At 39.0% G+C, this 26,901-nt stretch overlaps 2 protein-coding genes across 4 annotated transcripts in view; one reads left to right on the plus strand and one right to left on the minus strand.

The window, feature by feature from the left end:
* The window catches only part of astn1 (astrotactin 1), a 300,003-nt gene extending 282,731 nt beyond the window's left edge, over positions 1 to 17,272 (plus strand). For all 3 annotated transcript variants that reach the window (XM_017420879.3, XM_017420880.3, XM_017420882.3), the window contains 3 exons: positions 1,360 to 1,460; positions 4,309 to 4,492; positions 14,207 to 17,272. In XM_017420879.3, coding sequence (XP_017276368.1) covers positions 1,360 to 1,460; positions 4,309 to 4,492; positions 14,207 to 14,444 — 523 coding nt within the window. In that variant the 3' untranslated portion in view covers positions 14,445 to 17,272. The remainder of the gene's footprint in view (positions 1 to 1,359; positions 1,461 to 4,308; positions 4,493 to 14,206) is intronic.
* A 1,601-nt stretch (positions 17,273 to 18,873) lies between these two features.
* Positions 18,874 to 26,901, minus strand: part of pappa2 (pappalysin 2) — a 57,241-nt gene continuing 49,213 nt past the window's right edge. The window contains exons 26-27 of the mRNA XM_017420921.2: positions 23,761 to 23,859; positions 18,874 to 20,224 (exon numbers count right to left, since the gene is read on the minus strand). Coding sequence (XP_017276410.1) covers positions 20,129 to 20,224; positions 23,761 to 23,859 — 195 coding nt within the window. The 3' untranslated portion in view covers positions 18,874 to 20,128. The remainder of the gene's footprint in view (positions 20,225 to 23,760; positions 23,860 to 26,901) is intronic.

Genomic DNA, 26,901 nt, shown 5'->3' on the forward strand with positions numbered 1-26,901 from the left:
TTCTTGTTGTATTTATATTTTATGCCCAACGTGCAGGCTTATTTCAGATGTATGCTACTATTTATATTTTGAAAGAAAAATAAATTGTTATTTGCTACAAATAGCATAACTGCATGTTTGCTAACATTTTCTTTTCTTGGTAATAAAAGCTCAAGGTAAAGCTGAAAAAGGACTAACTTATTATTGCTCCATGAAGCACCATCATTTGCATTTAAACATTAAAAAAATAAAACACCCAGCTGATTATAAAAGGCAGGCTAGCTTAGGTAAAAGCTGAGCCTGAAAAACACAATCTCTAAACAACTTTTCCCACAAGGTTAAAGGATTCAAATTAAATGCAGCACAAATTAAGTTGTTATTCCTCCCATATTTCTTCCAAATGGCTCTCGGTTCAGACTGTGTATGTATTCCTGCAGAGCGAAAAAGACCTAACAATGTGATGCCGTGATCAAGACCGGATGCTCAGATCGCCTCACAAGCATGTTCACACTCTTCTCACACAAAGCTCGCCAGAAAGGAAGCTGCTCACACATATCACAGAGGGAAGGAATATGATGGGAAAAGAAAAAAGGGCAAAAGCAGAAAGTCAGCCAAAGGATGTTAAATCAAATTTGTGAAGGATTACAAATGAAGCAGAGGAGGGGAAAAAAAGGGTACGAATTTAAAACAAAGGTAAGAAGAAAAGCTGAGGGGCCAACAGACAGCTAGGCTTGGATGTATACGTATTTAGCTGAAGTAGTTACTACATACTGTATGCCCTTTTATCTCAAACTTTTGAAAAGACTCATGCTCTTGCTTTATTCTGGCTGACAGTTCATTCATCTTTGCAAGCCAGGTTCCTTATCGCTCTCAGTTAACTGCACATTCTATACCTTTTATACAGACAGGTACTGTATAAATACTGCCTCAGTTGGACAAAATGAGAAATAAAATGCAAATGATGCTTCAACTTCCTCTTTAGTTTCAGTCTATAATCCTTTAGATTCAAGCTGTAGATCGAAAAAGGATGCAGATTATTAGGACGCCTTCAGGTTTACACTCTGGCCACAAGGTGGAGATCTTCATTCAGTGAACTCCCAATTGATGGGGTACGGAGGGGAGTCGAGCTAGCACAAAAGCAAGTTCTGTACTGATGATGCAACCAGCTTCATCAGAAAGTGCCTCCTAACTGGATTACCAGTTCCAGGAAGGGCATCAGCTCTCAGTTTGCCGCTCATGATAGGATCTCTGTGCATCAGATTGGTTTGACTGCAGGTTTTTGTTTTTTTTTTAATGCTGCAGATTTGGTTTTATTGAAGCCTTATAAGCCAGAACAATATTCATAGTTCTGTATGCCTTTGTGTCTGACTGTGTCCTCAGGTTCCGTCTGTGGGCAGTAGACAACACAGGACGCCGCTCCAGTCCCAGTGAGGTCACCATCAAAACTCCGTGTCCGACTGTGGATGACGTCAAAGCACAGGGTGACGGAGGACAGATGAACTAAACACATTCATGAAATACAGTCGGTTCATATAGATGATTATGTGTCGGAGAGTTAAAAAAACGTTGAGTTTCATTTTCCTAGTGTCGTTAGAAGAATTCATTTGCAGGACAGACCTTTGCTCTTTCTGTTAGGAGTTATGTTTCTCACAAAACAGATGTCACATGAGTTCATACAATGAGTCATAAAGTTGCAGGCAGATAGTTTTCCTCTCCAAAGCAGAACTGTTTATGGTCTCTGTATCCTACAATTCCATGAGGATACTGATTTAAAAAAAAAATCCATCATTTCAACTCCGAAATTAAAGAGCTGGAGTCTTTGTTTAGCCTCCGAATCAATGAGAGCTTCATAGCAAAGATGTTATTGTGGAGCCTGGTGCTGATTTTAATCAGATATTACAAAAATGCACTATTCAGTGAAGTACGAGCCAGCTGGGCTTATGCTGTTAATTTTAATGTCTGGAAAAGAATAAATGGTGTGAAATGCAATACTTCCACTGGCTCTGGTTTGAGCTGAGTTTATTATTATCCAGAAGTGTGGATGAGCTCCTAACTTGACAATCCATAAAAAAAACTCCACATCCACAATTTAAATCCATAATACTTCGCCAGTTAAACAAAAAAAAAATAGATATGTCCAACTTTTTTTTTTGTAACTGATCATTTTAAAACTCTAACATCAAGACACGCTTGTATAATGACATGTCCATAATCTAAAAGTGGGACTGCAATACAAACCCTGAAATGCCTTGAAGTCAATGTCAAGATTTTAAAAGTTTCAAAAGTCAGTTTTAGCACTGAGGGAAGCTTTTATTGATCAGTAATGTCTGATGGACTCTACAATTAAAGCCCTTTTCAGAATCAACAGCACACATTATCCTAAAAACAGAAATGCAAATGAACTAATTTGGCATGATCAGATTAAAGATAAATCTAAAAAAAAAAAAAAAATAGAAGTATAAACTTTAGATAAAAGGTATGCTCTGTCCTCAAAAACCTCCCATGGTTGTCAGTACTTACAAAAACATCTTGACCCTTTGAGCAGGCAGAAAGAGAAAGAAATAAAAAAAATACTTACCTGTGAATAATACATTAACCTTTATCTACATCAAGAATTAAAAAAAATAAATAAAACTATCAATATTGAAAATAGTTTCAACTCAGAAGCTCATAGTTCTTGAGGCTTTAAATGTAGTGAAACATCAAATAAATTTAATTCCAATCTGGTGTTTCCTGGGTTGATGCGTCAGGTAAAACTGCCAAGTAAAGTTACAAAATAAATGATCTTTATCTGTCTGGATTTTCACTGTTTGCATGATATAAATCAGATTATTAAATTAGATTATTAGATTATATTATGGTTTAACCACACGAGAAAGGCCTGTTGGTATTTCACAATAACAAAGGAAAGAAATTAAGATGCTCAAATTGCTACAGAGCAATTTACTGAAGCAATCTGTTTCACAGGTTCAGGAAAAAAAATAGAATCAGTTAGAAACATGAAACTATGAAGATACAAGTGTGACAATGAATCAAAGTTCAGATGTTATAATGAATTGTGGAAAGAAGGAGACTTTTAAAGAGCTTCAGACTGACTTGGAACAGTCTTGGTAAGTGAAGGGCAGAGGGAAAACTGTTCTTACTGATTGGAAGGACAACTGGTTTGTAAAAGGACAGCAAATATCACACTTATAACAGCAAAGCATAGTGCAGGGTCTGTTTACTTTGCTGGCTATGCTTGTTAAAACAGTAAATGCGTTTAATCAGAAATGTGGTCAAAATGTTATCAAGTCAGCACCATTGCCACCAACCTCACAAAAGGTCAATTTTCTGAAAACGTAAATACTTAAATACTTCATGCAGTCAAGTGGAGACCAAAACTGATCTGTACTAATCAACCACTGTGGTAAAATCCCCAACTTTTCAGTAAAAACAAGTTTACAGCCTGTGCTCTTTGCTAGCCATTAACTTAAAAAAATATAAAATTGTGCAGTTTGACAGGTGGGTCTGCTTTGTGTTACTAAGGTGCCACAACCCAGTGTTCTCAAGTTCTCTGTCACAGTGACTTTTCTTCTTCTCAAACACCCCACAACTAATGTTTCAGGACCCACAATGGGACCCTGGCTTCAACTTTAGGAAAATGCTGCTGGATCCAAGTCAATCTCGAACTTGAAAACTGGCTTTTTCTGTTGCAGTAACTCAAGAAAACAGCAAAAACACGATTAGTGATTCAGTTTGTTGTGTTCAGCAGAAATTCAAAGCAAGTTTTACAAGCTAGAAAAATAAACTGGAATGTACCTTGAAGTCAATTCCGACTCAGAAAGTCAAAGCTCCCTGACCAACCTTGACCACAAAATCCAATATGGCTGCCTTGTGCATTAAAAGTGGTGATAGCTGCAGTCACAAACGTTTTACTTTCACTTCTGTCAGTTCAAAATCCAATAAATCAGTCACTCACATTGTGATTTACAATCTCTTTTAAGAAGCAAGTTGCCTAAAGCTAGTTTTCGGAGCTGTAGAAGGTTCATTATTAGGTTGGTTGTGATGTCACTCCCAGAATTGAATTTCAAGTTTAGAAGTAAAGAAGTACAGCATAATGACTACGTTTTACTGATCGGGCTGCTAAACTGCAAACCTACTCAGTTTGATTTGGTGTCAAAGAACAATCACACAACAAGGAATGATGATTGTATTAGATTCCTTTTTTTCCTTATTAGCTCACATCTGCCATTACTAATGGACATTAAAGTTTTTCCGCACATTGTTTCATCTGACGCTGAGAGCTATACCAGAGCTCCCATTGATTTTAGCTTGTATGTGTCTTTTCAGAAATTGCAGATAAGATTTATAATCTGTTCAATGGCTACACAAGTGGGAAGGAGCAGCAGACTGCCTACAACACTTTGATGGACCTGGGTGCTCCCACGCTGCACCGAGTGCTTTACCACTACAACCAGCGCTACGAGAGCTTTGGAGAGTTCACCTGGAGGTGTGAGGATGAGCTGGGTCCCAGGTACAGTTGTCATTTTGCATTTGTTCGTTACTTTATTATTATTTATTTATTTATTTTGGTTTAAAAGTTAGACAAAATCTATTAGAAATGTCAAAGTAAGGCATTAAAAGCATTAAAATCCCTAACTGACAGGTCACCTACCTGCAAGACACCTCTTGTTTTGATGATGGATCGAGCCGTAATCAATGATGGATCTCACTTCTCTGAGTTATTATTGACTTTGGGGTTCTTCAGAGGCAGATAAGCCCAATTTGTGAGCAACATTTTGGCATTATGAACAAACAAAGTCATCATTCAGAGGTTTTGGCTTCTGCAGCTCAGCACTGAAGGAAATCTATGGCATTTGAAATTTCCCACACTGTTGGGGCACATAGTATACCACTCAAGGCAACTGAGAACACTGGTCTTCAGGGTTTTCATTGAGATACCACAGTTCTTGAGACTGGACCTGAGCACACCTTTGTATCTATTTTGCTATCCACCTTGACAGCTTGCCACAGAGTAGAACCTTTAAGATTCATCCATTCTGACAAAGTCCCCTACCCTGCAAAGTTGATCTTTCATGAGGTAGGCTTCTACCTACCTCATGGGCATCTTGCCTATTTATGGAAAGCAAAGAACACCCTAAATGAAAGTGGTTCAGTCATTTTATGTATTCTGGGTTTTCAGGGTTTTGATACTCTTTAGATGAAGAAAGACAGCGATGCAAACATTAACTGTCAAACAAGTAAAGCTCAGCGTTTCTGAAATGTCCTTACTTCTGGAGTGTAACTTCAGATAAGACATGTGCATTCCTTCCAGCAAATTGTTCATCAATTTCAGCTAAATTATCAGTAGAGCTCAACAATATACAAAACCTTGGAGGTCTGTCCTAAGTCAGGTTTTTAAAGAATACCAAACGACTGAGGCATCCTAATAATACATAGACTGCCTTAGCTGTAATTAGTCTCTGAAATTACAGAAATGTGTTTTCTATTCACCGGTTGCCCTCCCACCAACAAAGTGCAATCTGTCACACTGAACTCAAGCAATTGACGCTGACATGCTGAAACAATAACAGTGCCGTCTGGCTGCGAGATTGAAAAAACATGGCAACTAGACAAAAGTCTGGGTTGGATCACAGTTTGGTGTGAGCACCACTTTAAAGTGAAGTTTTCACACATGGGTTTGGTGAAGAATGAAACAGCCACCAACAGTTCAGTTCAGAATTCAATAAAAACCCTCAATGCTCCGTTTGGGTGTTTGGAGTGTTTAAAAATCAAACAGATGACAGATTTAGACTTGTTTCCTCTAAATCCTTCATCTGTCGTCAATCTTTGTTTAGATATGCTCCATTAGTGATTACTGTACCCCCAACAGCTCAGTTTTTTCTCGTCAAGACAGTGATCCATTGACCCAACTCGCATTCCAACGAAAACACAGAAAAGTTTTAAACAAATCCTGCTTCTGGAGAAGGTTAGCACAAGGATTCTTGTTCACACAGTAAAATTGTTAGTAGCATTCATAATATAGTGTTTCACAAAGATTTATCTGTTTAATCTTGTGGTTTTATCGACTGTAGATAGATAACAGTTCATGATGCACTGCCATCTGATGGATAGAAGATCATGATTGTCCATCAGTAATGTGAACTCTAATTACAAAGTAAAGTTTAAGTCAGGTGTTTTCTGTCAGTGGGATTAAGATCAGGTGTGAGAAGCATCCCATTTTATTTTAAGAATAAGGATAGGTGGGGAATTTTTGGTCACAGCAACAAGTGAATCATAGACCGAAATGGATTGTTGCCATCTTATAACTCTGTCAACATTTTATAGAAGTTCGTGAAAACACTGTTTGTAAATTGTCATTTTCTTAGACATTGTTGCTCTAGAAGATACTTTATAGTATCACTACTGAAAGTGGCCCAGGCTGCTCTGGAAGTGTTACAGCTAGCTGTAGACTTCTCTGTGAAAACACAGTTTAATGTGAAATTGACAGTGGAACCACTATGAAATCTTTGAGATTGGAGTTGTTATAAGATGGCAGCCATCCACTTTGGTATTATCTCCGTTTAGACTTGCCATTAGCGTGTCAATTCAGTCAGAGGAAAACTATTTCTCCAAAACGAGGTTATTCAAAGAGTTATTTTCAACATGATGTTGATTGTTTGTAATCTTTTCACAGAACCCCACTTCACAAGATCTGAACTCTTGCTTTATGCATAATGTGTAACGGCATTGGATTTGGCACGGTGGGTTTGTAAGCTGATTGTGGCTTTGTATAACTGGAAAGTCAAGTTCACTGAATCACTTATTTTCAGACACCAACAGATTGCCATAAATGTAAAAAAAAAAAAAAAAAGAATGAAACTTTCACAGTCACCTCAAAGAAATGTTGCCCACTAGTGTGTTTCTTTTTTTTTTGTTTTGTTTTATTTTTCTTTTATTTTGGCATGGTGTCATTAGGTCTGATTACTCACCGAGACTTGAAGCGGTGAAACCATGCCAGATATCAACTCTCATGTCATTTTGTGTGCAAATCAAACAAAATCAGACATTTTATATGAAAAATGAGACATAAACAAAATCAAAACAAAGGTAATCCTATCTACCCAAAGCATTTCCTTTGCACGTTTTTCAAAGCAAGCCATAATTTGTTCCAGCGTTTTTTTTTTACAAACATACCCTGCGACGGTCAGATCTCCATGACATCAGCTCGGTCGAAGCTTAGCAGCGCCTGACTCTTGTTTTGATTCTCAACGGTCCTCAGATGTTCTACTCGCAGCTTCCAAGGTGCTGTCTTTGATTGTCGTTCGTGTGAGCTGACGTTAAGAGAGGAAGTGCTTTCGAACTGGCCGGAGAGCAGATTGAGTTAAACCTCTGTGACATCACTTTTTGCCGCGGCAAGTCGCGACCAGACGGGACCCCACACACCTCCCCTCCAACAAACGACAAATAAGTCCCCTTAATGTAAAACTGTAGCATGACGTTTCATAAACGGAGCCATGTGTCTGATGTCAAATATCCTAATAAACAGCAGTCTGTGGTGTGTCCGTTCACTCTGGCAGGTGAAACTGATTAGTCAAAAGCTTCCTTAATTCTTTGTTTCTTTCTGCTTCTGTGGGATCTCCCCGCCCCCAAATGAAAGCATGCTTTTAATAGGAACCATGCTGGAAAGAGTTGATGTAATTGAGGGAGTTGCTTCTGAAGTGTTCCATTAAAATACACTTAGATTAACAACCCTCCAATTTAGTTAAAGGGAGCGGTGATTAATGTTAATAAAAAGTACCTTAGAGCTGGAAAAGCAGCCGCGAAGTGCATTCAAGGTGAGGCCTAACAATTGGAGAAAGGAAGTATAAAGATGCTGAGTTTTGCCAAGTTGTCAAATGAGCGTAAGACTTTCCTAAATGTGGAGTTTGTGTGCTGTGAAAAATGAGGCTTCGCTAAACTTGACTATTGTTAATGAGCAAGAAGGCGAGCAAAGGGTAACGGCCTCACAGCTCCGCTGTCGTGTACCTCAGTGGGCTTTACAGCTGCACGATGGCGTCAGCCACTTTGTGTCTCCGACATTATTTTGCCTGCTGGGGAAAAACAAATGCGGCAGATAAATAGTTGCAGCAAGGCCAGGACAAAAATAGTGCTGATGTCATTTTTAGCTAACCAAAATATCCACTATTGATGTTGGCCAGATTCTGCAAAACCTTCGAAGACCAGCTTGATCTTTGTTGTCATCTCAGAATAAGGCTAACTCTAAAAATGGGGATAAACGAATCTCTTCCAGGCGAGACTCACTGTGGACATATCAGGATAAAAGTTACATTTCTGTTGAACTCAATCAGAATTAATAACCAGGGACTTTGTATGGATAGTGTTAGGAAACATTACAAAATGTTTGCCTTGTTCTAATTCATATTCTTTCTCATAAATTTTATTTTCCTAGCAAACTGGATATCAGTATCAAAAAACCCAAATGTGCAACTATTTCATTCTCTAATACTTAAAGGGCCTTTATGGAATTCTTATCACTAATCAATATCTTGTAGTAGAAATTCAGAGCATGTGAAGGTTATTTCATAAACCTGTACACCCCTTCACACGAATAAAAGATCTTGCATGATTATTTTAGGGTTCAGAGTATGTTAAAGATGACTCTCAGCTATTCAAAAAAGCTTGAATCTCATTGATTTTTTTTGTTTTAAAAAACATCAAGGTCTTGGGTATTTGTGAGCTTAAGTTCTTTACATACTTTGGTGTCCGTCTGTGCAAGCTGTTGAGACATCACTTAAGTGCACACAGTTGTTGTTCCAGTGTTCCACTCAGGGATCCACAGTTACACTCCTGCATAACAGGTGGTGACAGTGTGCTTGTTTTTTAACTCTATATTTAAAAAAAAGAAGAAGAAAACTGTTTTAGATGATTTCTCACTAGGATTTTGTTACAATATGTGTGCCTTCGTTGTGCCTGAATGACAAATTATCCAGTTGTGGATAGCAGCAACTTTCATGAGGTATTTTTTTCCTTTCTTCTTCTACTTGTACTCCCCCCCCCCCTTTTTTTTTTGGTCTATTATGTGTTTGGTGCTGCCTTTTGAATGGTAGCTTTATCAGTGCAAATTCAGGTCAGACGTGCTGTTTTAAATAGCTTCCCCAAAATGCTACATTACAATCATTTAATCATCAAAACGGAAGAGGAGCCTAAAAGAAAGTAAAGATGAAAGCCGGTTATTTTGTCAGTTTGTGATTTATTTGTGTTATGTTATTGAATGAGTCTGGTAAAGGTCAGGTTGAACTCTAGAAAACCAAGAAAATTCTGACCGTGAACTCCAAATAGGACTGAAAAAGAAATTATTGCTTGACTGCTGAGATACTCAGGGAGATTTATTAAACTGTGAAGTCGTAGGGTTTTGTGATCACTCATCAGAAAGACATAGAAACACTGACATGTGTATGATGAATTGACAAATGAGTCCAGTAGACTGCTTTATTTAAAACAGATCAGTAACCGAAGGTTTCATAGGAAAAGATCTCTCCTTCTGTTAGCCATGATAGATGATTCATCATACTTTAAGCTCGTGTTGCATCCAGTGGCACTGGGTGGGTTTCATAAGAAGATGGAAGACCATCACATACATAACAAACGAACATAAACAAAGATAGCAAAAAAACAACTAAACAAAACAATGCCTAACACTGAATAGGCAGTGGCTACTAGAGCAGGGTAAGGGGTAAAATCGTATACTTGGAAAAACCTCTGCAGCCCACCTCAAAAAGCAAAAACTGAATATTTCCTCATCACTCTGACAGGCCCTCAGCCTAAATATCCAATATCTTTGGATGCACTTTCGAAGAACAGTGCGTGCATACCAGATACGAGTTTTGTTTCTGCAGAACTTAAAGCCGTTTGCAGGAAGAATAATTGAAAAATCACTCAGGCCAGAACTTCTGTTTGGCTTCAAACAGCAGCGAGTATTGAGTTTGTGTTTTCCCTTTCCTCAGGCCCGTGTTTCCTTTTTAAACCTTTTATTTGATAAAGATGTAAAATCACAAAACATCTTGCATAAAAATCAGTTTGCAGAAACTGCCCCACCTTTAATTCTTTGCCCTGATGAAGGAAAGCCATGCTGTGCCGTACTTGCTCGGTGACTCACAGCAACAGAAATTTAAACCAAGGCTGCACAAACTTTGCAACCTTTAGTCGAAGATCTTTGAATAGTCCTCATATTTTACCAAAAAAAAAAGGAACTGTTTTAACTCTTCTTTGGGTGTTCTCTCCTGTTAATTCTCCATTTTCTCTCACATCCAAAGAAAACATCTTTGTTAATGCTGACATTAAACAGCAATATGACCACAAATATACACACGTCCACAGTTTCAGCTCGACCGTTAGGAGAAGAACTCGTCGGTTTTCCTGCCACAAACAAAGAGAACAAGAAAAACTAGACTTCGCATTAGCCAGTCAAAATACAGATAAGAAGAGCTCGGACTACTACGAACCAAGTGAGCAATGTTTCAGAAACAAATGAAGGCGCTAATGTGACTTTATCTTTCTTGTAGCATCCGATAGTCAGATCTGTTAAAACATATCAAATCCCACAGACGAGACTGTTTGGCATCTCTTGCAGAGAGTTTGCATGACAATTTAACTCCAATCATAAACTCACTAAAAGGCTGCCTCTTGTCATCACCAGGGGACTGCCCATCATCTCAGGCTGACTTAGAAATGCTAGAAGTTTGGGCTAAAAGAAAATCCTTTGTCTCAGTTGTTTCAGCCTGGGCCAGGTTCTTGGTTAGACTCCCAGACCTTTGAAGAGCTGAAAAATGGTTTTCAGGTTTTTTCGCTTTTCATCTGACAGACTCTCCAATCAGAGGAGTATGTGCGATAAGAAGCATTGTTATGGCTGGAATTTATCTCTGGAAATCATAATCACAGCAGGCTGTTTACTCTGCTCTCTGATGAGTGAAGGGGTTAAAGCAGAAGTGCCTCCTCGCTGTTAGCTCGGCAGTAATTAATTTATATCTGATACTAAGGAGGAAATACCAACATATAGATATAATATATATATATATATATATATATATATATATATATATATATATATATATATATATATATATATATATGAGATCCCATTGGCTTCCTTCACCAAAGAGAAAGACAGCAGCCAGACTCGAACCTTGTTCATCTGCACAGTTGTCGTCAGATTTGAAGAGTTGTGTCATTGCAGTCTGGTCAAAGACATAATCTTCATGACAATTCTGCATCATATAAGAAAGGACACACAGCCCAATATTATTTTAAACATATCTGTCAAACACTCTATTTGTCCTGCACTTTTAATCGGAGCAAACAACTGACTTTCCTCAGCATCTACAGAAACATTTTCAAACTGAATATGTGGGGATTTTAAGCTCTCTGTCTAATCCTGTTCTGTGTTGTGTTGGTTATGTTCTTTTCCCCCACTTTATCTAGAAATCAGATTTGAATCTTTGTTTGTAAAGTGTCAGAACCCCTGGTTTACAGTTTATGTGTATACGCTATATCTATGAGCACAAAGAAAATTGTGCGTGTCTGCTCGGATATTTTCTGCATGCCCGCTCTCATGTGCAAAATCAAGACCTCACAAAACCTTGGGTTTGTGCCTTTCTTGAGATGGGGGGCTTCCGTGTTTTATCACAGAGACCATTTTCCACTCTAATACTCACACTAGGATTTATGATGACAACCGTTGCTATTTGGAGCGTTCCTCAGGCTTGCTGAAAAATTAAAGTATAACAAACCGCATCTTTGCGTTATTCAAAGCAAATATATTTTCCTATTTCCTCCGACCACTGAATAATGTGGCAAAATATTGGGAAACATAAAGAGGTTTCAGAAAAATGATATGAGTGACAGCAGAGCAGCACGCTGCCCGGAGAACACGGGGGTTCTTTTCTGCCGGCAGGCCATCCGACAAAACTGCGTCATTAAAAGGACTTTCTGTATTTGCAGTTTCCAGTTTCAAGCATAACCAGGGCTACTCACATTGAAATTGACAAGGAAAGAAAGCACATTTTGGTTTAAACAAATTTCTGAATCTAACAAAGTACTCATTTGAAGAAAAAAAAGAAGTCTATATCACAAACACATGCTTGGAAAGATGGCAATGAACTACATGTTTCCAGAACTAATACTGGATTGAAATACAGTAGAATCCACACACCGCACTGTCTGTATGATTACGGTGTGTTTGTCAGCTCAGAGCGGCACCTTATCAGCACAATCAAAAGCGAAAAAAAAAAAAAGTTGTGGGCTCCTGTCTGAGTGTGAGTTTGACAAACGGATATTAGTTTGCCTCAGAGAGTGGAACACACCAGTTGCGTATAAAACGTTCTTTTTTCCTGCTTACTTCTTACAACGGCATTTTTACCACACCAGAGTTTGAATCTAGTTCAGACTTCACATTAATCCAAACCAGATTATGAGCCGCTTCGTGTTTATAGAGATGCACTTTTTAATTACAGGTTTTTACTGCTTAGCCTTGTTTTTTTGTTTCGTAAAGTTAAATGAAGACAGGCTGCAGTTGAATTCAAATTTTTGATTAATTGGTCCCTGTGAAATGATATTCTGCCCATTTAAAAGGGAGGTTCTGTAAAAAAGGTTTAAAGAATTACCATCCCATCTGTTGTGGACATTGGGACATTGAAGTGGGTCTGCTCAGACTATTAGCCCTTACAAGTCTAAATATTCAACTTTGCACGGATAGAAATAACCAAATAAATAACCACAGAATTAAATGTAAGTAATTCTGTGGTGGTTTATGTGGTTTTATGAAAAAGCAGTTGCTGTTTACAACAGGTAAGATATTATTTGTTTATAAGTTTTCCATAGAACCCTTTTTCAAAATGGTTGTAATGTCCCTGTAAGACAAAACTGATCTTTGGAGTCATAATCAGATTTATTTTTTTTTTCATTGCTGTTTCCTTAATCCCTGTCACTGCAGCAACATCAGGTGTTTCTTTTTTCTGTTTTAGTATTTAGTTTTGATTTATTCTTTTCCCTTTCAAATTTTTATTTTCTAATGCTTTTTCAGTGTTTTGCACACGTAGGAGTGGTGTTGCTCTTGTATCGTACGTGACAAATAAAGAATCAGGAATTTTGAATCTTTCTATATAATTAAAAGATTGCCAAAGACAAAAGCAAAACTGCCTGTTTCGCCTTCACCTACACAGTTGCCACTATAATATTCAGGGGGTTTTTACTCTGACGCTGGGGTGTTGTGAATCAGTTTGTCGGTTTGATGTGCCTCACCTCCGGTGACCGGTACGTCCAGCAGACCTGTGGCCAGACAGAGTGGAAATACTGCGCTGCAGAGCTACTGAATTGGCCAAAAAATGAGAAGAAACTGTGTGCGGAATGAATGAAATCTGCTCCCTCTGCCATTTTCTGACTTTAGATAAACACTTGACGAAGTTTCTCTACAAAAGCCAAGCAGACTGCATCGGCTTTAATGATTATTTATTGCAGTCCGAGTGCCTATGAGATGTCTTTATGAGGACTCGGTGCATCATGTTACCAGTGGAGGTGATTTTTCAGCTGGCCTGGTTTGGCCGAAGGACAAGTTCAAGTATTTCATAGCCTCTCCGTGGTATTAGAGCTGTTTTCTTTTACAGGACCAGCTCCTCGCTTGCCATCGCCATTCAGTTCCTCATTCATTCATTTTCCACTGTTTACCTGTCATCATCCCTCGCTCAGATCTGTCACAGTGGCTAAGAGCTTTCAGTCAATGTTGGAACGCGTGAGCAGCAGTGCACTTTACTCAGTAAGCTGCCTTGGAGGAGGCAGCAACAGAGCATGAGTTGGTTTTAGATTCCATCGTACGGTGATGTCACTGTAAACATCAGCAGAGCCTCGGCGTGACTGATAGACTGCAGAGAGTTAAGTGTATTTCATGCCATCAAGACTCTCAGTCGTCATTTAGCGGCTTGACAGAAAAGAAATCCCACTGTTCTCTGCATTTCCTGAATGCTAACTGGTAACTTCATCTTTGTGACTTTATCTTGTAAAAATGTTCTAAAACCCTGGACCGGCCGAGTGTAGCTTTTATCTCAGTTCAACTATCACTCTTCATAAGAGGAAATTTACCAAGTCGTATGTCATGAGATGTCAGATGTTTATTTTTGATGTCATGTCTTTTTTCCAAATGTTCTGCTTTTTTTTTTCTCATCACTTCAATCTTCCGTCTTCGTTGTTCCAACAGGAAAGCCGGCCTGATCCTCTCCCAGCTAGATGAACTCTCCCTGTGGTGTAAAGGTCTCCTTCAGGAGCCAAAGATCGGTCTTCGCAGGATGTCCCTCAAGTTCCTGTCCTGCCGTTACACCGACACCAAAGTTTTTGGGCTCAACTGGTCCGAGATGGGCCAGGACGTACACAAGGCGTGTGACGAACAGACACTCACTGTCATGTATAATGACTACGGTGAGCCCAAGGAGCTCTAAAGATTTGGATTTGAGTTTGGATCCGGACAGAACCCCACATTTACGTACCTTGGCCATAATTTTTACATCAAGTTCTAGTCCTGATACTAAATGCTAACCATTAATTGAAATGCCATGACATGTTTTGATACACACCAACATTTTGAGCTTAACAATGAGTCACCTTTTTGTGAAGTATCTGCAAAAATAAAACCCTTTTTTTTTGTTAGTCTATGAGGTGCTGTCCACACTGGAACGTTTGTTTTTTTGAATTACAGAAAAGTTTTTAATCATTACAGCCTTGTATCCACAGAGAAACAGCATTTTAGGAGCCAATAATGTTTGATGCAACTAAATGGTTTCCAGAGTGAAAAATGTGTTTTTTATGTGGATCTGACCTTTGACACAAGGGCGTCCTCTTCTTGTAGGGTTTACAGTTTTTATCCAACGTGCAAGCCTTATGTGCATGCGTCCCCTCTTTTTTTTTTTCCTGTTTTTGGTCACAGCGCCACGTACAGGCCTGACCTACTTACTGCAGCGTTTTTGATCCATTTTCAATGTTTCCGTGCAGAAACACTGAAAATGGCTCTTTTCGGCGCCGTTTCTAAAAACAGTGCCGAAGTTTATGAGGAAATTGTTATAAACAATAAATGAAAGGATCGTTTGGAAAAATTACATTTCTATGTGGACAAGGCCTTAGTTTCAACTTTTAATTGAATGTGAAATTTTATTAGGAAAGACAAGAGAATTCAAAATTCAAAATCAGTACAAATTCTAAATGTAGGATGTTTATGAACATTTCTGAAGCACAACTCTTTTTGCATAAAAAAAAGTCAAATTCAATCCTAACTGGAGTCCAATTTGTGGCTTTAATCCACCTAAAAAAAAAGAAATCTGACATTGGCTTTGTTTGCTTTATGTTTGATTTTCTTTTTTTAACTGCACAATAAATGTATTTTTCTTGATGAAAAGTTAATGCAGTTCAGCATTCTGCTTTAACTCTCGTGTTGTGGCCCTGGTAAGAAAAAAAAAAAAGAAATTACAAGCTCCGTGCATCTCTTAAGTAGGACATATGTAAACAGATGGAAGGCTCCATCGTAGAGAAGCAAAACAAAGAATGTACAGTTCATCCATAAAAACAGTGGGAGGTGAAAGGTCCGAGCATTTATTTTAGTAGCTTAGAGATTTAAAAAGAAATGTACATAGCATTGTCATAAAGTTTTAGCGACAGTCTATAACCTGCTGAATGTAGTGTTGATAATTTGCATTTAGACATGAAGTTGTTGTAAACAAACTGTACGAAATAATGGGAATCCAAGACACACCAGTTAAGTCATTGTTTGGTAATTTGTTTGTTTCTAATGTTGTCACAGGATTAAACAGCAGCCGTTCAGTTTAAATGGTGCAGTTTAAATGTACTGAAACAGCAACACAACTGCATGTTTTCTTTAAACTTCAGCTTTAAGTCTAGACTTTATGGGATAACCTTTCGGGAGAACCATCTTTATTGAGTTATACGAATTTCTCTGCTTTTGTTCAACTTAAAGCGATAGTTCTGATCTTTTCCGGTGGGGTTCTGTGGACAGGATTTAAACAAGCTTGTTTTTTTTTTTAAATTCTGACCAGACTGACGAGTTAATGGCTAGTCCGAGCAGGGCCAAGATCAGAGTGGATTCCAGCCATCTCCAAACCTCAAAATCTTCCTAGCGGCTTGTGTAAGCACTATTTCCTAAACTTTCATACCGCTGTCAGATGCTGGAAATGCTACAACTAACTGCTGCTGTTTGCAATTGCAAATAACCAGGTGATACCATCAAAATAACTATATTATATGAAATTCTCAGCAATATAAAGGTTCATAAAATAGCATTTACCTGAACCACTATGATTTTTTTTAGACTGGAGTTGCTCTAAGACAGCAGCAATCCACTTTAGTCTTAACCTGAATAAGACTTGACTGTTACCACGTCAATCCAGTCAGGATTAAACTTTATTTCTTCTTTATTTAAGGCTGAGCTGTCTACAACAGGTAATATTATAACTGTCTATATATTTTTCACTGAACTCTGGGTAAAAGAACTGAACTATCACTTTAATTTGTGACGTCATATTGTCTTTTTGCAGTGGCCATATTGTCAACTGATGTCAGACAAATGCAAATGTATAAATATTTAGCTGTTTTTCTTTCATGTGGATTCTAACCTAAATGCTTGTACATTTTGTATAGGCAGAAAAGTATTACATGAAAGCATCACACTATAGTGTTTTCCTCCTGTACATAAATTTAAATCTGGTGATACTTTACAGCATTAATGTCAGCTTTAGTAGCTACAACATTGTACTGTTATATCTGCTGTGTATTGTAGTCTTTGCAAGGTAAATGCACCGATTCTGATCCTAATGGGAATGATCTGATCGGAATGTAAGGACAGACTTTTGCCATAAAGAAACGCTGAAGATAAGGTGAACAACAGTGAAAAGGACAAAGATGTGTTTTATTATTTGAAAATGTCTACAGTCTGCATGATATGCTATCTGTGTGCGTCAGGAACTCAACTTTTTCACTTTGATCTTTGCTATGTCCAGAAACACAGAGAGGACATTAGGATTTGTGGCTGTATAGGCCTTCTCAGAGCCTTCTGGTGACATTTTTACTAATTTGTTTGTGTGCACTAATTGCTATTGAATTACTTAATTTGTGTTCCTCCGTTACTCATTCCTCTGTATTGCTGTTAAGTTACTGTGACAGTTTTGGGACTGAAGTTACAAACTGTCTGTGCAGCTCTGGTATCTCGGGGAAGAGCTGTTGTCCAAATGTTTGATTGAAATAAATTAACCCTTTTAAAATATTTCCAGTCTCTGCATCATTCATGACATTGTGTGTTCACTTGTGTTCATTTGCCTCTTACCAAAATACCTCACGAATGGATTTTAATAAATCTCTCAGAAAGTAATTATTGAATGTACATCTAACTAATTAACTTTCTGAGTCAAACTGATTCAACATGGCTGCCACAGCTATTCAGCCACAAGCAAACACGGAGATGACTTCAACTCAGTCAGCTGGAACTTTCACGAAACAGTTCAAACAGGGACACCTTCTCACGAAACAGTTCAAACAGGGACAGCTTCTCACGAAACAGTTCAAACAGGGACAGCTTCTGGCCGTCTCGGTATAATTTCTGACTGGACCATCGCTGATGCCCCTTTGTCCCAACAAGTGAGGTTGTAACAGAGATGTAACGGTTGATCTGTAAAAAGGTAATCTGGTTTTGTGGCTCGATGATCTAGTGATGACATACGGTGTTTGCAACCACCAAGCCACGGGATTAAAAAGCCTAAATAAGAATAAACACATTCATTACAGAGGAGAAGATTGATAATGATGCAAAACAACTTGGCATTTAGTTTAAAAAAGGTTAACCACAAAGAAGATTGCTCAACTAAGTCATTTTGTCATTTTTTTGAAAACAATGAATTAATCTGTCACTCATTTAATGTCAACACAGCTGAGTTCTGCTCCGCGTCTTTTCTTGGTTCCTTGGTGCTCACTTCATTTCTGAAAGCTCACATTTCTGCAGGATGTGGCCGGCTCAAGTCGTGGTTTTATGAACAGGTCAGAGTTTAAAGACGTATTAGTCTTGGCTGCCATTATGCGGAACTGCTTTGTGAAAGTTCCTCACGTTACAGATGTTCAGGTAAAGCTGAGAGTCATCCCCAACACATACTCTGAGCGCTTACTGATCGTGTGACATCTTTGTTTAATGTGTTGGCATACAATAAGTGATAAGGGTGATAAGGCTCAGTTACAGTCGCGCCTCAGAGTGTGGTGCACGGCGCGGGAACCTGAGCAAATGGTGTAGGCATTTATGCTTGATGTTTATGTTGGTGCAGTATTCTGAAAAGGAAGGGTCAGTATACTACATAACCAGTGGAAATATAGTAAAAAAGAGGACATTGATAGAGTGATACAGAAAGGATGTTTAAACTGAAAGCATTCTGTTTGATTTTCATTGATTTATTTACTTCAAATGAACTGTTGAATACATACATATCTTTATAAGAATAGTTAGCTGTATTGTATGCTTACCATAACAGAAAATAATGCCTCATTTATGGTATTCTCACAAGCGAAAAGGGATCTACTGAGGGCTACAGTGGATCACTTTATTCACTGTGATTCGCCCATCATAGAGCTATCTTCAACTGGTAATATATTAACTGTTCCTAATATTTTCACAGAACCCCACTTCAAAAGATCTCTGAACTATCCCTTTATGGTCCATTGAGGTTTACTCGGTCTGAATTACAGACTATAAAGTCCCCTGCAGTGATTCTCCATGAATCCTTGAGTCCACCAACAAACCAGCAAGCGATTTACATGCTCATAAACCCCCACTTTCTCTGTGAATGAACGTACAGCAAATAAAAAGGCTCATCACTTAGGGAGGTCCATATAAAGTTGGTATTTATTACATCATGTATAAAGTACAGTAATATATCACAGAGAACATGATTATACTTTTACAGATATGATATTGTGACGAGGTACTTGATCATTTCTGGTTAATGGCGGAAAGAACTGCCTCTCTTGCACACATGCAGACAAGTATGTGTTATCGTCTCAGATTTCAGTTCTTTGTGTTTAAAGTCCAACAGTACACCTTTAACTGTACGTGCAGGTGAAATTCAGTGGCGTTGAGCGAGGGAGGACGGCAAATGTGTTTATCGTTTACAGATGATACTTGAAGTTACAGAACATTTATTAAAGTTTAACTGTATTTACTTGCCTAAACAATGTGTCCACACACTGCAGTTTTACTTGTCCTGAAGACGAGTGCTGGACGATAATATAACACGTTTAAATGACTTGGTGTGCGAGCTAAATAGTACAGAGTATTGACCTGTGTGATGAACATGTGGCCTAATAGATACATTAGTAGATCCAAATATATTATTATAATATATGTCTGTACAGATATATATCCTCTTACACACCTGACAGCTACATGTCAGACTCAACTCTTCAACATCTGAAACATCTGAACTCATGTGAGGCGATCTGTTTGGTCTGCTAAAGGACAAAGATGGTTTGGTTTCATGTCTTTGAGGTAAAGACACCTGAGCTGGATTTGATTTAATCCATTCTCACTGGTTTGGAGTAGATAGATTTAGCCTCTGTGAGATTATCATGGTCAATATAGAGCAAATATCCTCTGTATGAGGATTGTGCACACACTGGACAGTTCTTGATCTGGTCCAACTCTAATCAAGTCCAGAAAGAGTCCTAAATTTATTCACAACAGTAATTAGATTTAATTATGATGGCTTTTTTTTTCTGCAGGAGAAGAGCTGAAGTCAGTCAGGCTCTGATCTTTAAAACATTTTCTTATCTTACAGTGCAGATAATCTTTGGTTTCCTAACTCAGGAGAGAAAAGTTGCTGTGCGGTTAAGTATTTTGTTGGGCTGAAGACAGAGATAAAGTTTGAACCCAACATAACTCACATTTGATGTGATTTACAAGTAAAATCTTTTATATTGTGATAAAATGGCCTTTTTATATCACAGAGTCTGACTTTAATCGCATTCCTTGTATTACAAAATGTTAAGAATCTTTTGTTGTTGTTTATTGTGGTCTTTTTTTTTTCAGTTTGACAAGTTCAGCTTCTTTTATCTCTCATCTTCCTCCTCCAGCTCCACCTCGTCAGTCCACTTGTTTGGCTTTGTTCTTATTCTCGTCGGCATCTGGATCGCGGCAAGTGCACTCGTCCTCGCTGCAGTCTGCCCCAAACTGAATGACCTGTCAATAAACAAACAACGTTGAGTTGTCAGTTCTACACAACTTTTACAAATCTACCAGACTGCAACGAGAATAAAAACACAATGTCATTTTCATTAAAAAATTGTTGTTTTGTTTTAACCTTTTACCTTTGGCAGCTAGGGATGACAAATGTTTTTGCCTGTGTGTGGGATGTGTGTACCTGAGTAAATGAGTGAATAGATTTTAATGAAACCAATGAATGAAATGAGTGTATATCTATAACTAATTAACTTCTGGAGTCAACCCCATTCAAGATGGCTGCCATAATTAAGCAACCTTAGCAAATGATAAAAATGGCCAAACAGTCACGCAGCCTATTTTACAGATACTGAGCTAAAAATTGGTATCTTAGTAGCTGAGAGTTATTCCCAACTCATACTTCAAGCGCAAACTGATTGCATAAGATCTACTTTTAAAACCTTGTCATTAACTATAGGGGTCAGCAAAATATCTCATGAACAACTAGATGAATCTTATTGAAACTCTTGAAACTTGAAACTAATGACTGGACATACTGATAAACTTTTGAAATCAACCCAATTTAAAATGGCCACCACAGCCAACCAACTTTAGGAAGCATATCGATAATTTAACCAGTTTTCCAGATGTCGAGCTAAAATTATGTTTGATAGTAGGTGAGCTTCATCCACAACAAGTACTCAGAGTGCTATGCATTGCACAATTACTTAGCTTCAAACTTTGGCATTAAATTAAGACTCAACAGTGTCTTTCTGTTGGCAAAATATGCCATGAACCACTGGACAAACTTTTGTGAAAGTCAGAGTAATCTTCGGCTGTGTATCTAAAACATTTTGAATTAACCCGATTCAAGATGACCAACACAGATAATCGACATTAGTCAACACAGAAATGGCCAAAACTAGTCCATTTTACAGATATTGAGCTAAGATTTGGTGCGGTAGTAGCTGAAAGTCACCCTCAACACATACTGTGAGCACTAACACATCTTGTGAAATCTCACAGCATCACATGAGATTGTGCATAACCTTATTTATAAGATTTGATCAAAAACGACTACAACTCTTCCCCTTCTCAGCAGATTATAGTTTAAACTCTGGCATGAAAAGCATAGGGCGACATGCATTCCCTCAAGGAATGCTAGGCCTTTAATATTGTAAATGAGTGGATTTGGACCAAAACCTTACAAAAAGCGTTTGGTAACACTCAGTAAGAGGGCCTCCCCGTAGAGTTGTTACATTTCAACTGTTAGCAACAATCGAAACCCTGAATGGACTATATAGCAGACTATAAAAGTTACATTTGCCTGACCATTCTGTTTGTGCTAAGAGGGATGCAGTCCGTTAATACTCGCTGCCTTTCTTCACGGTTTCAAAGAGAGCTCCAATGGCCCCCAGAAGGCCGATAAAGCGCATGTCAAATGGTTCAACGTGGCCTTTGAAGGGCAAGAAAACCCTTGTTGGTCTTCAGGGGGGCCGAGGAGGGAGGAACGCACCTCCGTGGAGGTGAACGGATGAACACATGTTAGGAATCAACAACACGAGGCTGCCAGCTCTTGTCTAGGAAGCGAGCCATCACCACAGGTTGCAAAATAAACTCTGGTGCCCCGTGAATCAGTCTGTTGCAAGAAATGTAAACACTCGCTCCCGGAGAGAAGAAGTGGGGGTGGAGGGGGCTGAAGGAAAACTGGGAGAAAGAAAAGGGAGATGGAGAAGAAACGAGAGTGGGAGGCATGAAAAAGAAAATAACGATGATGGCATGCAATGGAGAGAAGACGAGTGGGAGGTGGAAGCCTGTCAGCCTCTCATTGCTGATTGCATCTCTTTTTTTTTTTGAAGGGAGACGGGGTTGATGGCGGGGTAATCGATTCTCTGAGGGCTCTCAACAAGCTGCAAAAAGGCCCAGCTTCGCTCAAAACACCAGAAGTCCCATTTAAGACAAATTTGCACTTCACTGTTTCCCTAACAGCCCCGATTAGATTTAGTGATGTCGGATTATGGCGAGCCGAAAAACGTTCCGCTTCTGAATCCTCCTAACAGCCTCTGGAAGAGCTTCTTTTCGCTCCATCCACAGAAACAAAAGCCAAGTTCTTTGGGGGTGTTTCTGAAGGTTTAGAAGTGCCCCCAGACAGCTCTTCACTTTAGGTCGGAGACGGAATATGTAAAAAAAAGAAAAAAGTCATCTGGGAGTGTTTGAGATCAATAAGAACTGACTGTGAAGCAAAGTGAAACAAAACATCTCATTTTGTCGAGTGGCAGCAAAGAAAATATTTGATGTGAGCCACGTGCAGTCAAACCTTGTAATTTCCGACACCTGCGCGGCTGGCACCACATCGAAACAACATGTTCTGCAAACAGACCCCTAATCCCTAATTTACCCCCGCTCCCCTCTCCTCCTCTCTGCTGGAGCAGTCAGGATGCTGACACTCACGCCAGTTGAGTTCACTTCCTTGAAAACGACCCCCGCTTATTGAGTTGTTGTTTCACAGTGGCCGAGAAAACCGCAGACCATCAGACACCTCTCTGCTCCTACACTTATACCCCCCACCTCTCTTTCCCCTGTAAAAAGAGCAGTTAGTGGCAGTCTGGCAGCTCATTTATTATGACGGCAGCTACAGACTCGCTGAACTCCTTCTCCATTAGGAAGGAGCTGCCAGTGAGTCATGGCGTGCTGTGGACATGAAGGAGACAGCCGAGGCTCAGCCAACTGTAGACCAGAGGAATTATTAGGCAGGGCCCCTTGAATGAGTGTCATGAATATGTGGTTGTACGGTAGCCAGAGAGGGTATATTGGAGAGAGAAAAAAATGAGGAGGGTTGGGGGGGGGATACTTCCCAAACGTCCACATGGGAGAGACGTTCTCATGAAAGCACGGAAAAATAGGAAGAAAGATGTGTTTATCCAGGAGCAGCTGAGGGAACGAGCGGCCCGGTTTCCACCACTGCCTGACCTGTGCCTGCTCATTATTATTCAAACCATTCCTCGCAGCCACCCAAACTGCAGCAATCATTCAGCACAATCACTGAAATGTGATACACGTGCATGTCACAGTGAGCACGAAGCAGGGAGAGATTGTGTGCATGGGTAAGACAAAGACATCCAATATTCTCCTTAAACCGGTTAGGCCTAAAAGACAAAAGACCTGCATGTTATGAAGTTCCTAAACCCTGAGTGGCAACCTCTGCAGAGGTTCAACGGTGTCACAAAGAAGCAAACAGCAGCGCTGTGGTGATGAAAACGTGTTTATTTACAATCTGAGTGGAAAAGCTGGAAGGCAGCAATCGCCTCTGTTGTTTTAAGTGCAGAAGACTAAAGAGGCACAGTTGCTAACAGGAGAGAGGGGAAAGTAGCAAGGATCTGTGTTTATTTGCTTAGCAGAAGTCTCCTGCGTCGTGGCACAGTGCTCGTGCCAAAACAGCCTGATTCCTACAACTGCAAACAGGAAGAATCTCCCTCTGAATCCAGCTTCAGCCTCAAAGCTCCTGAAACCAAATGGGGAAAGAAACCGGAGGGTAACAGAGCGATGGAAGTTTGTACCTTTTTAGTGGAGAGTGTGGACGGGCAGCAGTCTCCTCCATCATACTGGCAGTAGGCCCTGTTGTTGATGGTGTCACACCAGCCGTCTCCTCCAAAAGGCTAAACCCAACAGGCAAACAAAAAGCAGGGGCTTAGTTAATGAAGAAAAGCCTATTCCAAGGGGTTAGTATTCCTTATGCAGCATGAAAGCCCAGAAGGACAAAAATGATAAAAACATGATTTAACCTTTTTCATGAGAACAGATTCTTTGTTGGACACGTTGCTGTATTAAGTTGTTTAAACCAAATGCCAGAAAAATAAAAAAAGGAAAGATTTACTTATACTTATAAAACACAGCTGCTAATGTTTGAAAAAGGACAAAAAAAATAAATGTTTTAATGCTTTATTTACTCGTGTTTTTTTTACTGGTTGGTAAACAAATATGAAACCTGTTTAACTGGACTTAGTTACTTTTTAGAAACAACAAGGCACAAAGTTGTTGAAAAAGCCTTTGTTGGTGCACACAAATAGTAAAAGAAGGCAATATTTTGAAATTTAAACAATGCCGGATAAAAAAACAATAAAAAAAAAAAAAATTTAAAACTGTAAACAAGTTTGGTAGTGGTGTAGTGTTTTGCATGATTAAATAGAGTTATGGCTCTTGCATAAAAATGGTCGGTTTGTTCATGATTTGAGGGCCCCAAAGCGTCTCCCAGAGGGCCAAGTTCAAACAGCTGATGTTCTGGGTGGGATGGATCTGCCAGAATTTGATGGGACTTCCTGATGTAGTAAAACTTGTTTATTTTCATAAGTGTGTGTTGAGTAATTTAACAAAGTCAAAAACATCCAGCCAGTCATCCTTTGCCATTTAACCAAGATCAAAATGCAAGGGCAACAGCCTAAGCAGAGATTCCCAGACCTTCCTCTTCCTAGATACTTTCTCCAGCTCATCCTGGAGGAACTTCAAGGTGTTCCCAAGTCAAGTGAGAAATTAAGTGTCCGGCAAGACCTGGATCTGCCCCGAGGTCTTCTGCTGAGGAGACATGTCCAGAAGGCATCCTTGCCAGATTCACAAACAAACTTCTTTCAGTAGAGAGGAGCAGAGACTCGACTCTGAGCTCCTCCCAAATATCTGAGCTACTCATCTATCAATCTCCAACTCCATTCTTTTCGTGTTTGTGAACAAGACCCTATAGTACAAGGTCCTTCATTTGGTGCAGTAGCTCATTCCAGACCCAAAGGTGACCACTCATCCCTTTTGGTTGAAGACCATGCCCACAGATTTGGAGTAACAGATCTTTATCCTGCTTCAGTCACTGCTAGAGAGCCTCATTTATATGATCTTCAAATAAAACCTTAGAAATGTTTCTGAAAAATAGCATGTTTGCCAGACAGTCTTACTCATTGGAAGCAGAATATATATAAGAACATACAGTTCCTCATACTGCTCCACAGTCTTAATATTATCCTCCTAACAACACTGAAAGTTCTAGAGGGATATCTGTTTTGATACTTGGGACTGATACTTCAGTATATTTTAGAGATGTTTTTGAATCCAAATCCAAAACATGTTAAATGCAAGAAATTCTAACCTTAAATCACTCTTAATTTTTACTTTTAGCAAAAGCCTTAAAGGAATACTAAATATGAGTTATACAGATGACCTGGAAGACACACTCTCTCCTGCTTGAACATATGGGATAGGTGTCCAATAATCCTGATTCCACCCGAGACAGTGCTGTATTCAATACCTCAAACTATAATTCATACAAATGGTACATAAAATAGACCCCGTCTGAGCTACACTATCCTTGCCTTATTAAGAAATTACTGACACACATTGAGGAATATTCTCCCTTTTCAAGTGTCTAACGTCAGAGTTGGCATTTGCACAAAATGTCTGATAAAAACATTAGAACCAGGTGTTTCGTTTGTCTTAAGTCAAGAAATGAATGACCCCCTACTGAAAGAAGATCCAGAGACAGAACTGATCAGCTAATAGGGTTTCAGCTTTGTCTGGCACGCACAGTAGGCTTCGATTACATAATCTATTTAAGTTGTGGCAACCAAGCATAAATGAGTAACACAGAGTAAGTAAGAGGCAATAGTGGCCAGCTATTAAAGATTGATGATTGTGTAGCCTGATGCTTCCTGTGGCAGTAATTTAGACATTTAGATGTTGCATGTTTAAATGTCTTAAATGGATAGAGACATTAAATCTTCTGTGCTGATTAATGACCTGAGACCTGCAGTGCAGTCTAACCTGCTTCCACTCTGAATGTTTGTGAAGATTCAGAATTGCTGATGGTTTTGGCATTCCCACTGTGACAAATCGATTCACTGAATATAACTCAGCAAGAGAGGCTGCTTTATTAGCTGACCTCTGACTATCACTAGTAGACAAATTTTATTAGTTATGCTCCACATCACCGGTTAATAGCACTTCCTTAAGTTGCTTTGTGTAATGCATTGGCCAGTGCACGAGATCCTCTTGAAAAACTAAGCAGTGGCACGACATTTGTGGAATTTAAATTACATTTAATCTGAAAAGCACCACGATAAAAGCCATTTTGACGTTTCCCTTTAAATCTTAAGGGTTTCCTTAAAGTGCCAACAACGTAAGAGTGCGTGCAGAATGCCAAAAAGATTTTTGGCTTTGTCTGATGATCTGATGGAGACATTTCAAAGACCCTATCTGTGCTGGGAGAGAGCAGCTGCTGAGAAGATTTCTGCTCTTTTCTCTTTACTTCAAATTTTTTGTTTCTAAAAAAGCATAATGGCTGTGGCATGGATAAATCCATTTAAACAATTTGTTTTTTAGTAAATACTTTACCAGCTGCTACACCTGAGCAGCAACTTAATATCTGTACTTAACTTTTTTTCAGGTCTTTTCTGCATTTAACCCCATACTTTCACATACGAAAACTAATTTAAGACCAGGTCTCGTGTTAAGGTTAATTAGTGTTTTTTTCTACTCCAGGCAGCATATACAGACAAAAGCACAGACCCCTGAAGAGTGAAGCAGCCAGACTTGGCAGCACACAGTCGTCCCACGTGGATAATTCAAAGGTCAGCTAGTTTATGTTCTATCTTTATACAGAAACTCCCCTTCAAATCAGAGTAAAAAAAACAGAGAGAGACAAAGCAGCAGTTAAGGCCACA

This window comes from Kryptolebias marmoratus, linkage group LG20 (assembly GCF_001649575.2).
Source record: "Kryptolebias marmoratus isolate JLee-2015 linkage group LG20, ASM164957v2, whole genome shotgun sequence".
Taxonomy (NCBI): domain Eukaryota; kingdom Metazoa; phylum Chordata; class Actinopteri; order Cyprinodontiformes; family Rivulidae; genus Kryptolebias; species Kryptolebias marmoratus.